This window comes from Molothrus aeneus, chromosome 14, assembly GCF_037042795.1.
Source record: "Molothrus aeneus isolate 106 chromosome 14, BPBGC_Maene_1.0, whole genome shotgun sequence".
In the NCBI taxonomy this organism is placed as follows: domain Eukaryota; kingdom Metazoa; phylum Chordata; class Aves; order Passeriformes; family Icteridae; genus Molothrus; species Molothrus aeneus.
Window position 1 is genome coordinate 2049896 of NC_089659.1, and position 15605 is coordinate 2065500.

At 56.4% G+C, this 15605-nt stretch overlaps 1 protein-coding gene across 2 annotated transcripts; it reads left to right on the forward strand.

The window, feature by feature from the left end:
* The first annotated feature begins 8530 nt into the window (after window positions 1–8530).
* On the forward strand, window positions 8531–11341 carry LOC136562741 (G-protein coupled receptor 12-like). 2 transcript variants are annotated; one of them, XM_066559734.1, is made up of 2 exons: window positions 8531–8793; window positions 9594–11341. In XM_066559734.1, exon 2 carries the CDS (start codon window positions 9596–9598, stop codon window positions 10646–10648), a length of 1053 nt encoding a protein of 350 aa, XP_066415831.1. In that variant the 5' UTR covers window positions 8531–8793; window positions 9594–9595; the 3' UTR covers window positions 10649–11341. The 2 variants fall into 2 exon arrangements, with proteins under 2 accessions (XP_066415831.1, XP_066415832.1); XM_066559735.1 differs by lacking the exon at window positions 8531–8793 and adding an exon at window positions 9250–9342.
* Window positions 11342–15605: the final 4264 nt, after the last annotated feature.

A 15605-nucleotide genomic window follows, 5' to 3' on the forward strand; every position in this document is an offset into this window, starting at 1 on the left:
AGGGAATTCCAGTGCTCCCCCCTCCATGGGTGTGGTGCTGCCAGCCTGAGGAGCTCCCAAAATGCCTGGGGAATTTGCCAGGCTGGGTTTGGAGGGGCCGTGGTGGCTTGGAGAGGATGGAGGCGGTGGGACAGAGCCTTCCCCAGTGCTGGCAGTGCCACTGTGGCATCAGAGCACCCAAAGCCATCAAGCCCCCATGGATGTCTGGGTCTCCCCAGTGCCATCTTCTCATTTTTCCCACCTTTTGTTTTTCCCAGTGGATTTGTGGAGGGGGAAGATGCTCCTCTCTGAAACCCAGAGCTGCTGGGAGTGCAATAAGGATCTCTCAAACCCCCTCATGCAGGAGGGATTGAACACAAACACTTCTGCAGATCACAGCTGAAGGCTGGAGGCTTCTTCCCTCTCTCCTCCCCATCATGAAGAGGCACCAAATTCTCCTGATGCACAGAAAATGGGTTTGGTGGCCCTGGAGAAGCTCTGCCTTCCCCAGGGCTGGGGTTGTGCACCCTGGGGTGCAGGGAGACAGCAGGACAGGATTTGGGGGTCAGGGACTCACTGAGAAAGGATCTGGGGGGTTGGCACTCACTCAACAAGGGGGATTTGATGGGAAGAGCTGAGGCTCCCAGCTGCTTTCACAGGGACGTGGTGAGGGAATTCTGCCAGGTCCATCCCTGCAGACCCTCGGGAACCCCCGGATGCTGTGGAACCCCACGTCCCTGTGAAAGGAGCCGGGAGCCTCAGCTCTTCCCATCAAATCCCCCTTGTTGAGTGCCAACCCCCCAGATCCTTGCTCAGCGAGTCCCTGACCCCCAAATCCTGTCCTGCTGTCTCCCTGCACCCCAGGGTGCACAACCCCAGCCCTGGGGAAGGCAGAGCTTCTCCAGGGCCACCCAACCAAATTATCACAGCCCTGTGCTTAATGAAATCCGACTCGAAATCGTCCACCTCGGGGGAATCTGAGTCCAGGTGGTTCTTTCAACGAAGGAAACCCCCTCGTTTTCCCCATCAGGCGTTTCTTGAGGCACAGCAGATGCAGGATGGGCGGGCAGTGGGCAAACTGCATCCGTGCCAGGAGCAGCAGAGCTAAACTCAGCCACACAAAGCGCCAAGGAACAATGGCGAGGTAATTAGCGACTCCCTAATGAGGAGCTGGGAGTGTCCTGTGGGACAGCAGCATCTGAGGGTTCCCGAGGCTCTGCAGGGATGGACCTGGCAGAATTCCCCCACCACATCCCTGTGAAGTGGCTGGGAGCCTCGTCCGGGGCTGAATCCGGGGCTGAATCCCAGGGAAGGGAAACGAGGGTGGGAGGGACGGACAGACAGCCCTGGGGGAGCTTGGCTGGGGGCTGACACCGAGGGGAGAGGAATGAGGGATTTGTCTTTCCAAACCAGCTGTGGGGCTGCTGGTGGATAAAACCACTGGGACATAAAAGAAACAATGGGAAGGATTCCACTGATTGGTGAATGGAAAAAGAGATTTGCTTTTACAAATAAACTTTAGGTTTGCTGATAAGTGAAATTAGACATTGAAAGATGAAAGAAACAATGGGGAAGAAAACCCCTAAATTCCATAGGAATTAAAAATGAAAAGGGAGGGTTATACATTGGAGGGGAATCCCTGGTATCAGGGGTATTTGGAAATCTGAACCTCTCAAGTACCTCAGAAACGGGGAAAGAGAGAAGGGAAATGTGGCTGGAAATTGGGATAAAAAAGGAGGCTGAGTCTTCCAAAAATTGGAGACATCCTAGGGGAATGCCCCATGGCCTCCCCCTTTATTCCAATAAAGTAAAAGGACTCCTCTGTCTCCTTTTTGGACATAACCCTCTGGTGTTTGTGGATGAATTCCCCTAACAGGGGGGATGAAGGCTGCAGTCACCGAGCTGGGAGGGGATGGTGACAGTGACACTGAGAGGGGATGGTCACAGTGACATTGGCTGGGAGGGGATGGTCACAGTGACACTGTTTGGGAGGGGATGGTGACAGTGACATTGGCTGGGAGGGGATGGTGACAGTGACACTGAGAGGGGATGGTGACAGTGACATTGGCTGGGAGGGGATGGTCACAGTGACACTGTTTGGGAGGGGATGGCTCACGGTGACACTGAGAGGGGATGGTGACAGTGACATTGGCTGGGAGGGGATGGTCACAGTGACACTGAGAGGGGATGGCTCACAGTGACACTGAGAGGGGATGGTGACAGTGACATTGGCTGGGAGGGGATGGTGACAGTGACACTGAGAGGGGATGGTCACAGTGACACTGTTTGGGAGGGGATGGCTCACGGTGACACTGACGTGTCCTCCTCGGTGCCCTGGTGGCCGCATCCCGAAGGTGACACAGTCACAGCTCCCCCAGCCCAGCACAGTTCTCACCTTTCCGAGCAGGGCAGCAGCTCCTGGCAGAGGGATTGGGCTCTCCCGGGAATGCTGATTCCCTTCCATGGAGGGAAAAGCCCTGAAGAGGGGTGGGGAGCTCAGCAGGGTCTGCTCCTGTCACCCCAAAGCCCCTGGAGCTCCAAACCCAGCCCCAGCGTTCATCCAGACCCCTCCCTGGACTTTGTCCAGCCCTGTGATGTCCCCAAACTCCAGGATGTCCCGTGCTCAGGGACCTACCTGGCCATCCCTGCAGCCACGGTACCAAACTGGGCCAAAAAGTTACAGCAAAGGGGAGTTTGGGCTGGAATTGTTGCGATTTTCTGTTTGCTCAGGGTAAGGGAGGGATCCTCTCCCCTCTGCTGCCATCCCTATAGCAACCAGCAGCCTCTTCCTGTTAAACAAGTGACTCATCAAACACGGTTGCACTCGTGTCAGGGATGCTGCTTGTGACTTCCAGCTCTGACAAGGGAGCTGACCTTTCAGGAGGAAAAAAAAAATCAGAAAAACCCCAGGAGAACAGCTCAAACCTGGGCGGGAAGGGGCAGTTCTGGGTCTCATCCTCCCCATCCATCCTGCTGCTTTCATCTCCCCCAAACCCTTCAAATTCAGCAGTTTCAAAGAATTTGGAGGGATTTCCCTGTTGCTGCTTCTCCCATTCCCTGCCCCAGGTGCCTTTGTGCCATGGATTCATCCCTGGGGATCTGGGGGAGGTTCCTCAGCCAAGCCACCTCCAGCATCACCAGGGGAGAGAAGCCCAGCACAGCTCTGGGGTGGAGCCTCCAGGGCAGAGGGAATTCCTGTGGGACCAGAGAACCCTCCTGCTTTGAACCCCAACCTGGGGATGGAGAAGGCAAATTCCCAGGATGTTCAGCAGCTCTCCACTCTGGCTGGGTGTTCCCACTCCTGGAAATGTCTCTTTAATCCTGGGGGAATCCCCAAGTGCTGAGACAGCTCTGGAAGTGGTGCTGAAGGAGAAATTGCAATGCCCAGAGAGGGAAAAGCACTTCCACACCCCCAAAATCCAGGTGGGTACAGCTCAGGCTGAGGGCTGGGGTGTGACCACGTTGCTGGCAAGCCCCACTCATGGCTCTCTTTAAGTAAACAGATTTTTTCAGAGGCAAGCCCTTGCTTTATGGAGATGATTTCACTCCCAGCCAGCAGCTGTGGCCTTTTCTGGGTGATGTCCTAACCCAGCCAACCCTGGATCCAGGCATTGTGGTTCCCAGGAATGTGCCCTGCTCAGGAGGGCAGCCCAGTGCTGTGGCTCCACACAGGGTCCTGTTTAAATGTCACAAGCCTGAGTTAAAGCCAATAAGTAGACAGGACCAGCGTGGGGGTGTGGAGCTGCCTGGTGCTCCACTTCAAAGCTGGGAATTTGTTCCTGGGATTTCTGGAAGCCAAAGTCCTTCCTGCCCAGCAGGAATGGAGCTGGGGGGACTGCAGGTGCTTCCAGGGCCACCACAGGAGGTTCCCCATGGAAAACCTCACGTTCCTCATGGAAAACCTCATGTTCCCCATGCCAGTCCCCCAGGAGGGGTCACCAGGAGGGTTCAGGGATTGAATGGAGCAGCAAATCCATCGCTGCATGGATTCCACTCGGTGCCTGTGGGTTCCTGCTGTGCTGGTGTGTCCTTGGGGCAGCTCAGGGCTTTTCCCCACAGAGCTGGCACCTTCCTGATGTCAGAGCTGCTTCTCTGCTGTGTTTCCAGGGTTTGGTGCTCTGGGGTGCTCACTCCAAGCCTGGTTTTGGAGAACTCCCATTGGTGGCAGGGGCACAGCAGGGAGGGAGGGATGGCTGCCCAGCACTTGGATGCAAAAACATCCAGGTTTTCTATTGTTTTAAGGACTTTTCCTATTTTTCCCCACCCAAACCCCTAGAAAACCTTCCTTACCTCCGTGCCACATCAGGTAAATTGGGTTATTGTTAATTATTAATTATCACACTCATATTTTGCTGAATATTTTGCCTCATATTCTGCAGGCTCCCAGTGTTCCCTGCGGCTGAATGGCAGTTTAGGGAAACAGTCACTCCTGGCGAGGCACCCAGCCAGAGCAGCACATACAGCTTGGGAGAAGGAGTAAAACACAGTGCAAAACCCTTTATTTGGGAAAAAAAACCAAAACCTTTTCCCAGAAGCCCTGCTCAGTGACATATGGTGACACAGCATGTGCCAGCAAAGGTGCTCCAAAACGTGTCCCTGTGGCTCAGGAAAGGACTTGGAGCACAACCGTTCATGTGGGGATGATATCACTGATGGAAGGAGCAAAATTCCTCCCCCTGGCTTGGTCTGAGTGTTTGTTTAGTGGGAATCAGGAGGAGAGCTTGGAGTGAGCCTTGGGATCTCTCCTTCCCTCCTGGCACAGCTGAGCCCTGGCCCCCTAAATGGGGAATGTTTCCTGCCTGTGGAACAGCAGCAGGGCAGTGGGACACGCTGTCCCCGCTGTCCCCAGGCTGGGCAGCCCAGAGGGAAGGGGCAGGAAGGGGTTTCCTGCTGCTGGCAGAGCCCAAGCTCCACCCGTGGCTCTCCAGGCTTGCGGCAGTGCTGCTGCAGGGGGTGCCACAGGTCACCCTGCAAGCCAGGACCTGGAAGGGACCCACTCCAGCCACCTGGAGAGAGGCTTTTCAGGCAAATCAGCTGCTTTTCCACAGAGCTGGGTGATGTTATCAGCCACACTCCTGCCTGCCACCCTCCAGCTCCTCCAGTGCCTGGCTTGGGCACCTACACCTCAACCACCCCAACCCACCCCGGAGCCCTGGCTCTTCCCACCAGGCTGGGGTGCTGCAGCTGGAGCAGCTCTAGGAGAATTCCCATCTTTCCAGTGGCAGCAGTGAGAAAATGGCCTCATTTCCACCAGGAATTATGCAAAGCCTGTGAATGTAGGGCTCCATCACTCGCAGCAGCGCAGCCCCCACGGCCCCGTTTTGGGGAGGGCTTGTTTGCCACCCTGATTAGTCAGCACTGCTAATTATAGCTGAGCTTTTCCTGCTTCGAGCTCCTCAAGCACCGTTGGAGTAACAGGGAACAAGGGAGGTGCTGGAACAAGGCTGGATCCGCTCTCTGCAGAGAAGGGAAATGAAACGTGGGGGAATGTTCCAGCTCTGAGCCTGGCTCGGGGGGCACAAGGCAGGGAGCTCGAGGATGTGTCAGCTCAGCCACAGGATGCTCCCAGAGGAGTGGGAGCTGGGCTGGGAAAAGCTGATGGGATGCTGGGAGGTGATGGCGTTTCCCCAAAGCAAAGATGTAAAGCTGATTTTGGTACTTGTGGAGGTGAAAATGCTGGAGAATTGGAGTTGTGGTTATCCCTCTGTACCAGCAGTGTGCCCTAAAACAGCAGCCCTTGCTCCAGCTTTGGTTCCCAGTGGGCTGAGCCTGGGACACCACGTCATCAGTGACTGCCACCCCAGTTTTAACTTGCCACCCACTTGTTTTAACCAGAAAAGCACAAATTGTAAGGGAGGATGAGCCCCAGGTGAAGCCCTGCTGTGGGCTGGGAGCACCCAGCACCCCCACAGGGCAGTGCCACAGGAAAACCTGCCTTGTTCAGCACTGAGCTTTCTCCCAAGGGCCAAAATCCAAGGAAGATGGTGAGGAATGAAGGTGGGAGACATTTTCCATGCTGAACAGCAGTTCCAGGTGAGGCTGGTGGCCTCTTGCTCTGTAATTAGTGTCAGGCTTGTGTCTTTGCTTAGCTTTGATCTTTGCTCTTCTCTATTGAGTCTGTAATTTAAATACAGATAAATTCCTTTATCTAATATATGAATATTCCCAGAATGGTCTTACAGATACTCAGGGAGCTCAGAACATTGAATACAACTTCAAAACTGGACTCTCAAGCCTTGAAAATAGGGTGTGCAGTGGCCCTTCCTCTCATGTGCAACAGGGCTGCTCTGGGGACAGCAAGCCCTGGTTTAAAAGGGGCCAGATAATGTCATTTTTGTCACCAGAAAATCTCAGCATTCTTGGGGTCTTTGCCAATCCACTGCACCCCCTTGCACAGGTGAAACCCCCCAAAAAATCCCATTGTAGGCACGGGGTTGCTCTTCCCTGGGCAGGAGGACAAGCAGCTCCCAGCACTGGCTGAAATCCACTGGGATGTGTGTTTGGGAAGGGGAACTTCTGGAGCCCAGAGGGGTAACACTGCCAGGGACTGGTGTTCCTGTAGGACACAGCAAAAAGCTCCCGGGGTTGGGGCAAACTTGTGGTGGGGATGTCGAGGGGAAGGAAGGGGCTGCCTGGAGTGCCGGGTGTTGGAGGGGCAGGAAGGGTGGGACGCTGGATGGAGCAGGAGGCCAAGGCACTGCAGCGATCCACGGGGTTTGGCATCAGCCGGGACCCTCTGGAGCGCGCGTGTCCCTGCCAGGGGCAGCGCCGGGGGAAAAGGGCCAGGCGGGGTCACACACGCAGGGACTGTCCTGGGTCTGCCCATCCCGGCTCAGCCCTGCTGCCCGCGGGCTGGGCACAGCGGGGACATCCCCGCTCAGCCCCGCAGCGCTCCTGGCTGGGCTCTGACCCCACAGAGCACCGGGCACAGCCTGGCGTCCCCTCTGCCGCCAGCGCTCCCCGCAGCGCGTCCCGCAGGTGAGCTGCTGAGATCAGCTGTGATTGGAATTCCCATTATCCTCTCACCCCCTTTAGAAATGCTTCACAAATACCGTTTTCCCAGCACACTGATAAAAGCCTGGATGGAATCAAGTGATAATCACAGAAGGAGTGAAAAAAATGCTGTTGATGATACAGTGTTATCTGAATTTCTGAAATATTGCCACCTTTACGCCTGGTTTAGGTGATAGTTTTACACCACTATACCTACACCAGCCCTAGGGCTGATTTCTGTGTCTTACAAATCACAGGCCCCAGTTTAAGACAAACTTTTTCTTTTGCTTATTTGCAGGTTTTATTTTGTGCGATGAAGGAATAGGCTCATATTCACTGGATTTTCTGTGTCATCTGTAGCTTCTGCTTTTAAGTGACATGAAACCCTGGTACTCAGCTGTGCCACACGTTCTGCCAGAAACAGGAGCTCAGTCCCTGCTTGTGCTTCTTGGCCCAGAATCCCTCAGGATAAGACACTCAGAACTCTGTATTGAGCTGCTGCCGGGGGGAGCCGGGCAGGGCTGCTCGGCCGCTCCCCTTCCCCGGCCGTGCGTAATTCCCGGGAGCAGGAGGAATTCATTCATTCAGCTCCTCGCTGCTCGACTTTCCTCCGCCCCTTGTGCCGGCGGCTCCCGGCGCTCGGTCACGCGGCCCCAGGTAGATGAGGATTCACATCCCCCGGGACGGGGCTTGGCCTGATTAGCGACCCAGATGCTCCAAATTGGGGCAGTTGGGTTCAGCCAGAATCGCTGCTATTCACCCAAATATCTCTGCACATCCGGAGCTGGAAATGCTTCCCAGCGCTGAGCTGGCTGCAGCAGCCTGGAAGAGAGAGGGGGATGAAAGGGGGAAGCTGGAGTGTTATGAAACGAGTAGGAAAAAGGGGAGAAGGTGTAGCTGAAATCCTGTGGATCCAGGAGCTGAGCATCCCTGCTTTGATGATCCTGCTCCCGAGATGAATCACGGAGCCATTTATAGCTGGAAAAATACTCGTGTCTTTGGGATTTGTTCCTTTCCGGGCTGTTCCTTTCCCAAACAGTCGGGGAGGAAGTTCTGGGGATGGGTGGGTGCTGCGGTGAGGGGGACAGACCCCATACTCAGCGTCCTTGGGCAGGTCCCAATTCCCGTGAGCTCCTCCTCATCCCAGCTTTTCGCTGCCTGGAGGGAACCCGTGTGGGGCGAAGGCTCCGGGCCGCGGTGTTTCCCCGCGGAGGGATGCCCCTGGCCCGGGCTGGATCCCCGAGCAGCCTCAGCCGCCGTGTCCCGGAGGCGCCGGGGCCGGTGCCGCTGTCCCGGGCATTGTCCTTGAGCATCGCGGCCCCGGAGCCGCGCCGGATCGCCGCCCTCCCTTCGCATCCATGCCCGCGTCCCTCGGCACAAGCGGTAAAAATAAACCCAGCGAGGCGGCCGGGCCTGGCCGGTGCCCAAGCTGCATCCGCAGGACGCAGGTGCAGCGGGCCCGACCTTGGGGAGGCGCGGCGGGGCGGCGGGAGGCTGATGAATGAACGGGCGCGGGGCGTGCCCGCGGGTGTGCGGGGATGGGAGCGGGGAGCCAGCCTTGTTGTTATTCTGATCACAGCGCCTCTGATTCACAGACTTGGATCATGAATATAAGTGAAGACTTTGACGTCAGAGTTGAGATTTATCAGCAGATCCAATGGGGCAGGAATATTAAGTGCAAGTCGATGCCAGCTCTCTGCCAACGCTATTAGCGATGCTCGCCGAGGAATGAGGCTTCGCACCAAGGGCTGGAAGGACCGGCGAGGAAAAAAATAAAAACGGGGTGGGGGGAGCGAGCCGATCCTCGAGCATTAAAACCAGGTAAAACAACAACCCCCGGCGGCGCGGCTGCATGCGGGAAGGGGCGACGGTGGCGGCGGGGGATGGCAGCGGGCACTGCCCCGACCTTCACACCTCGGCTGCCCGCCCCGGGCGGGGGATTCGCTCCTGCGGGCACGGCAGGATGCTGCCGCCGGCCGGGAGCATCTTGCAGCAGCCTTTTCCAAAGGAGGGAAAGGCGGGGAGGAAGGAGAAACTTAACGTAGGCTGTTCCTTGCCGCTGCCTTCTCCTTCCATCAGCGGCTCCGCATACAGGCGCTGGCCTATTAATAGTGTTTATTTTTACTCACCGCACGCAAAAAAGAAAGGGCTGCGGGAGGGAGGGCTGAGGGGTTGCGCTATAAATAGGCAGCAAAGGTGGCCGTGCCCCAGGGAGGGGGGGAGGAGGAGGAGGAGGAGGGGGCGGCCGGTTCCTCACCGGGTGCGCAGTGGCTGCGGACCCTGCATGGAGCCGGGCGCACGGAGGCGGCTGCGGGCAGCGGGGCGATGAGTTGTGCTCGGCCTCAGCCCGGCGGCAGATAGCGGCCAGGGGTGCGTGTGGGGCGGGGGGACGGCGAACCGGGCATGGGGGGCTCGGTGCCCGGGAAGCTGCAGTGGGGCTGGCGGGGATGCGGCGGCGGGGGCGGCGTCCCGGGCCGGGGGGCTCCAGGCTCGGTCGGGGGCTCCCCCGGCTCCGGGAGGTCCGGGCGGGGGTCGAGGCGCGGCGCTGCCCGGGCTGAGCGCGGGGCTCTCCGGGGGCTCGGGCTCCATCGCTCACCGCCCCCTTCTCCCTCTCTCCCCAGCGATGCTGCACGGCCCCGCCGCCATGGGGGAGCCGTGGCCGCCGCAGCCGCAGCAGCAGCAGCAGCGGCTCCCGGGGCTCGGCAACGCCTCGGAGCCCCCCGCCTGGCCCTCGGCGGCGGCGGCCGGGCCGGGCACGGCGGCGCCGGGCGGCGGGGCCGCGGCCGCGGGCTCCGTGAGCCCCTGGGACATCGCGCTGTGCGCCACGGGCACGGCGGTGGCGGGCGAGAACGCGCTGGTGCTGGCCGTGCTGTTCTACACGCCGAGCCTGCGGGCGCCCATGTTCCTGCTGATCGGCAGCCTGGCGCTGGCCGACCTGCTGGCCGGGCTGGGGCTGGTGGCCAACTTCGCCGTGCGCTACCTGCTGCGGCCGCCCAGCGAGGCGGCGGAGCTGGCGGCGGCGGGGCTGCTGCTCGCCGCCTTCTCCGCCTCCGTCTGCAGCCTCCTGGCCATCACCGTGGACCGCTACCTGTCGCTGTACAACGCGCTCACCTACCACAGCGAGCGCACGCTGGGCTTCACCTGCGCCATGGTGCTGCTGATGTGGCTGCTGTGCCTGGGCGTGGGGCTGCTGCCCCTCCTGGGCTGGAACTGCCTGCGGGACCAGAGCTCCTGCAGCATCCTGCGGCCCGTCACCAAGGACAACGCGGCCGTGCTGGCCGTCACCTTCCTGCTGCTCTTCGCCCTCATGATGCAGCTCTACCTGCAGATCTGCAAGATCGCCTTCCGGCACGCCCAGCAGATCGCCGTGCAGCACCAGTTCATCGCCACGGCGCAGGCCACCTCCACCCGCAAAGGGCTCTCCACGCTCTCGCTCATCCTCGGCACCTTCGCGCTCTGCTGGATCCCCTTCGCCATCTACTCGCTGGTGGCCGATTCCAGCTACCCCGCGGTGTACACCTACTCGCTGGCGCTGCCCGCCACCTGCAACTCGCTCATCAACCCCATCATCTACGCCTTCCGAAACCCGGACATCCAGAAGTCGCTCTGGCTGGCCTGCTGCGGGTGCATCCCCTCCACGTTCTCCTCCAGACCAAGGACATCCAGCGACGTGTGAGGATTGAGCACGGAGCCAGAGGAGCTGCCTGGCTCTCCTGCTCCTTCTCTTTTTCCCCTCTGTCGTTATTGTCTCCTGCCGGGAGGAGTCCCCTCCCCGGTCAGCACATCTCGTTCCATGGAAAGATGGCCAAAAAGAGAAAAGAAAAAAAAAAGAAAAAAAGGCAAAAGAGAAAAGCAAAGAGAGAGAGTAGAATGATAATGGTTTCCTTTAGAAATGTTATTTTCTTACACATTTTATTTTTTATTTAAAAACACAAAACACCAAAAAAAAAAAAAAAAAGGAAGGAAAAAAAAGAGAAAAAGCAAAGAAAAAGGATCCTCGCACCATGGCGTTTGTCTGCTCTCGGGGTAAGGAGCCGGGGGACCAGCGGGCCCCATCCGGGCGGCGCCACCCCTCGGGGCTCATCCATGGGCGCATCCCACGGGAGCAGGGGATGGGCAGGGAGGTGTCGCGTCCCCCCCGGCGGGGCTGGTCCCCAGGCGTGGGGTGGCTGCGCCCGTCCCCCCGCAATCAGGGCCTGCTGCGATGCTATGCAATAAAGGGGGCAGGAGGGGCAGGGGGCTGCCCGTGCCTCTGTGCTTGGAGAAGCTCTTTGAGGAGCTGCGGGTGAGGGACACTCGAGGTGTGGCTTGTGGGGCTGTCGCAGGGCTGGGGGCACCCCCGGCATCCGTTCCCTCCTTCCCCCCCTCCCCGAGGATGTGGCTGGGGCAGGGCTGGCGCTGCGGGGCCGGCGGGGGCAGAGGGGGAGGCCCAGGAAGGGCTCTCCTGGTCCAGCTGGGCACTGGGGCGCTGCTTTCCCCCCTTCCACACCAGCTGTTTACATGGGGTGGGGGTTTCATCCAAAGAGGGCTCCGGGCTCGCTGGGGTCCCCGAGAGAGGAGCCTCTGTCACCACACGTGTCACTGCTGATGCTGCCGCCTCAGCCCCGACATTCCCGAGCTGTGTGCTGTGCTTTGTGGTGTTAGTGAGGCCGTGATGATGATGATGATGATGAAGTGTCCTTTATGCTGGGCTTTCTTTTGGCCGGGAGGTGGAATCGTGCATTCACTGATGGAGAAAGGGAGAACCCAGGCAAGCCCCGGGGAGGGGCAGGGCTGGGGTGGCACATCCAGGGTGGCTCGGGGCACAGGGGGTGTCCTGGCATGGGGGGCTTGGGAGACCCTCCAGCAGCTGGGTCTGGCACCCAAATATTCTGCTTTGCTGTAGAGAAATTGTTGTGATGTTGGAGAGGGACTTTGGGAAGGGTGTGCAGTGACAGGACCCAGGGAATGGCTCCCACTGCCAGGGGGCAGGGATGGATGGGATATTGGGAATGGGGAATTGTTCCCTGTGAGGGTGGGCAGGCCCTGGCACAGGTGCCCAGAGCAGCTGGGGCTGCCCCTGGACCCCTGGCAGTGCCCAAGGCCAGGATGTACAATGGGGCTGGGAGCACCTGGGACAGGGGGAGGTGTCCCTGCCATGGCAGGGGTGGCACTGGGTGGGCTTTGAGGTCCCTCCCAACCTGTAACATTCTGTGAGTCTGTGATAGTGGAAGAAATGTTCTTGCTTTGTGTGGCTGCAGAGGGTACAAAGTCACTTTATGGCTGGGTACAAACAGATCCGGGTGGGTTTTGTCCCTGGATCTGTGCAATGAATCTCTTGCTCCTCAGAGCTCAGTGCACAAGAGAAAGCTCTGAGGTTCCCAAGTGTGCCTGGGGCTTGGAATTACTGTCTGCCTGTGAGACGTGGCCAGTCTTGGAGTTTTTATGTTTTGTGGGTTTGGGGTTTTTTTTCCATTTCCTTTCTCTGATGAATTCCTTGGAGAACGGGCAGTTGGCACAATGTGGAATCAATGTGAGTTTTAAAGTAAATATGTATGTGAGACTAATATTTATACAAACACTTTACTCATTCTGTTTCTTCTGGTTTCTTAAGTGCAGCCAGGTCCCTGCAGTTCCTCAGTGTGAAAACCCAATAGCTTAAACCCTTTTTGAAACATTGTGAACATTTGAAATGTTTTTCTACAACCACCCTAGCTAGAAGCCAGGATTTGTTTCTCTGGGCAGCTCATTTTGTATCTTTAGATGAAAGGTAGTTTAACTAATCAGCTCCAGAGAAACCTTGACACAAAAAAGTTGCATTTTCTTGGCTTTCCAGTAAATTCCCTGTTGCTGAAGAGCTTGATTTTAACAATGTTCTTTTTAGAGTTCAGTTGCTTATGTAAAATGTGTCTCAGTTCGAGAGATGCCCTGATGAATTTTGCCAAACTCAAATGAGGATCAAAGAAAAATTTCTCCCTGTGGCCCTCCACAGCAAGAGGAGAAAGATTTGGGATGAGAGGAGCTGAAGCTGGGACACAGCCCCTGCCAGGGTGAGGTTAAGGGCAGGCGGGGGTGTCCTCACTGGGACACTGGGGGCTCACCCAAACTCATTCCCAGCCCCTTTGGCAAAGGCAAACTCTGAGTTCTGGTCCCTGAGTGCCCTGGCCCAGCTCACAGTCAGCACCAGGATGTGGTACAAGCCCATTCCATGCTCAGAATTACTGTAAAATAAAGATCTCATTTCTTTTTGTGTGATGGTCTAGCACCTCTCTCTTTGAGATGCTAAAGCTGCCCATGGAAGCTGTTAAAAACTCTTGTTAGGTTTCAGGAAAAGTCTTAAGAAATCTCCTCTAAAAAAAAAAACCCCATTTTGATAAATTGGCATTTTTGCAGTCATTCCCCTAAATAAAAATAGTGCAATTTCCAGTTTGTTTGTTTGTTTTTTGCTTTGTTTTGGTTTTGGTTTTTTGTTTTGTTTGGGTTTTTTTCTTTTTTTTTTTTTCCTGTTTTTCCTCTCCTGTTTAATCAGAGGAAATGAGGGGAAGTGAAGAAGAAGATAAAGAGGTTTAGGTTCACCTGCCATGTGTTGCCTTGTGGAAACCTCTGAGCATTTTACTGCACCTTTGCTGCAGTGCTTTGGTTCTGTTTTTCACAGAGAAAAACTTTTACTGGGAAAGTTTGGAGTTTGGCAATGTTGGACATCAGGGGGATCATGGATTTTGGAGCCTCCTCATGCTGAACAGCAGGAAAGTTGATTTAAAACCTGAAATCACTTGCTGGGGTACTGTTGCTCTGTGCAGAGTGGGGATGTCCTGGTGTTTGGGGCTGGCTTTGGGATGTGTTTAGGATGGAATTCAGGGCTTTAGGATGGGGTTCTGCTGCCATAAGGAGGGAGCAGCTCCCATGAATGTAAAGGAATCCCACGTGGATGAGGCACCAATGGTGAGGGAATCACCAAAAGCAAAATGGGGTTTCCATGGTGGATCCTCTGAGGATCCAAAGCTTGGTGAGAAGAGCCCAGCAGCCCCTGTTCCCCTCCTGGGCACCTCCAGAAGGACACAGAGCACCTGGAGTACACCCAGTGCTCCAGGTTTCCCAGTGCTGGATGTACTGGGAGGCCTCCTCCACCTGGGATTCTGCATCTCCATTAAACTGAGGGCTCTGAAAGCCTCTGAGTCAATGATTGTGCTTTTCAGCTGAGACAGGGGCCAGTGGCAGTCCTGTAAAGCACAGGGTCTCTGCCTTGGTGGAAATTTGCAGGGCTGATGTCCACAGGGCCCCCTGGCCCCTCCAGGTGGGAGCTGGAGCTGCCTGGAGAGGGCTGGGGGTGTTTGGCTGGGGGTGTTTGGCTGGGGGTGTTTGGCTGGGGGAGTTTGGCTGGGGGTGTTTGGCTGGGGGTGTTTGGCTGGGGGTGTTTGGCTGGGGGAGTTTGGCTGGGGGTGTTTGGCTGGGGGTGTTTGGCTGGGGGTGTTTGGCTGGGGGTGTTTGGTTGGGGGTGTTTGGCTGGGGGTGTTTGGCTGGGGGTGTTTGTTCCCTGTCCTCACCCTGGCCAGGACCTTGCCTCTGCATCTTCAAACTCTGAGCTTTGCAAATGATAAAGGATGAGAGGCCAGAGCCAGGCTGAGCTTTTGTCAGTTCTGGACTCTCCAGGAGCTGGTTTGGATCTACAGCAGCAGAAATGGGCAGAAAACTGGTCCTGAGTGATTCCAGGTGGCATCCAACCAGCCCTGAGCTATGGCAGGGATCAACACAGCCAGGGAAATGAATCCATGCTTATTGGCTGATTTATTTACAGGTTTCTGGGTGCCTTTGGCTTTTGCACCAGGAGCTGGTGGCCAGCAGAATGCAGAGGTGCAAAGCTTTTGGTGCTGGTGCTTGGCTGGTTGAGGGGATGAGGAAAGGGTGAGGAGGAGAAAGAAGGAGCAAACATTCCTCAAATGCACTGTGACAAGGCCAGGGCCACCATGGGCTGGGATGTAACCACAGCTGCCCTGAGGTTGGTGGAGGTGTGCCAGGCTTGGGGGAAGCTTGTGCATTTACAACAAGCCCTTGTCTTGCCCCAGCATGAGAAGTTAAAAAAAAAAGGGAAAAAAAGTACAAAAAACCCTATTAAAATGTACAGACTGTACCAACAAAGCTGCTTAGTTTTATTTTGGGGTTTGTTTCCTTTTTTTCCTTTTCCCTTTTGGTCAATTTGGGACTTTGAGCAGTGAAAATGTCTCTCTTTAGCCAGCCTCATGTCAGTAAGCAGCAGTAAAGATTCCAAGGGTCTCAGTCCTGGTGTGGCAGGCCCAGTCTGTTCACATCAAAGAGTTTTAATTGAACCTGGAATGAACCCCCAAGAAACCATTACTGTTCTCATGAGGTGATGAAGTATCTCTTTCTTGTAAAAGCATCAAATCTGGGGTGGGGAGACCTTTTAAAAGGCCATTGGTACTCACTTGTATTGGTGTGTCCTGACCAGCATCGAGACCCACATCATTGCTAATGAAGAATTAACAGTTCACTTCTAATTGTCAGGAATAATTGTTGGGTGCACATGGTATTTCCCTGTAGCTCCTCTCAGCCCTCCCTCTGGTGAGGTGAGGCAGCTCCACTTGGACCCTCTGTAGCTCCTCTGTTGTCAGTGCAGCTGCCCACTGCAAAATCCCCCT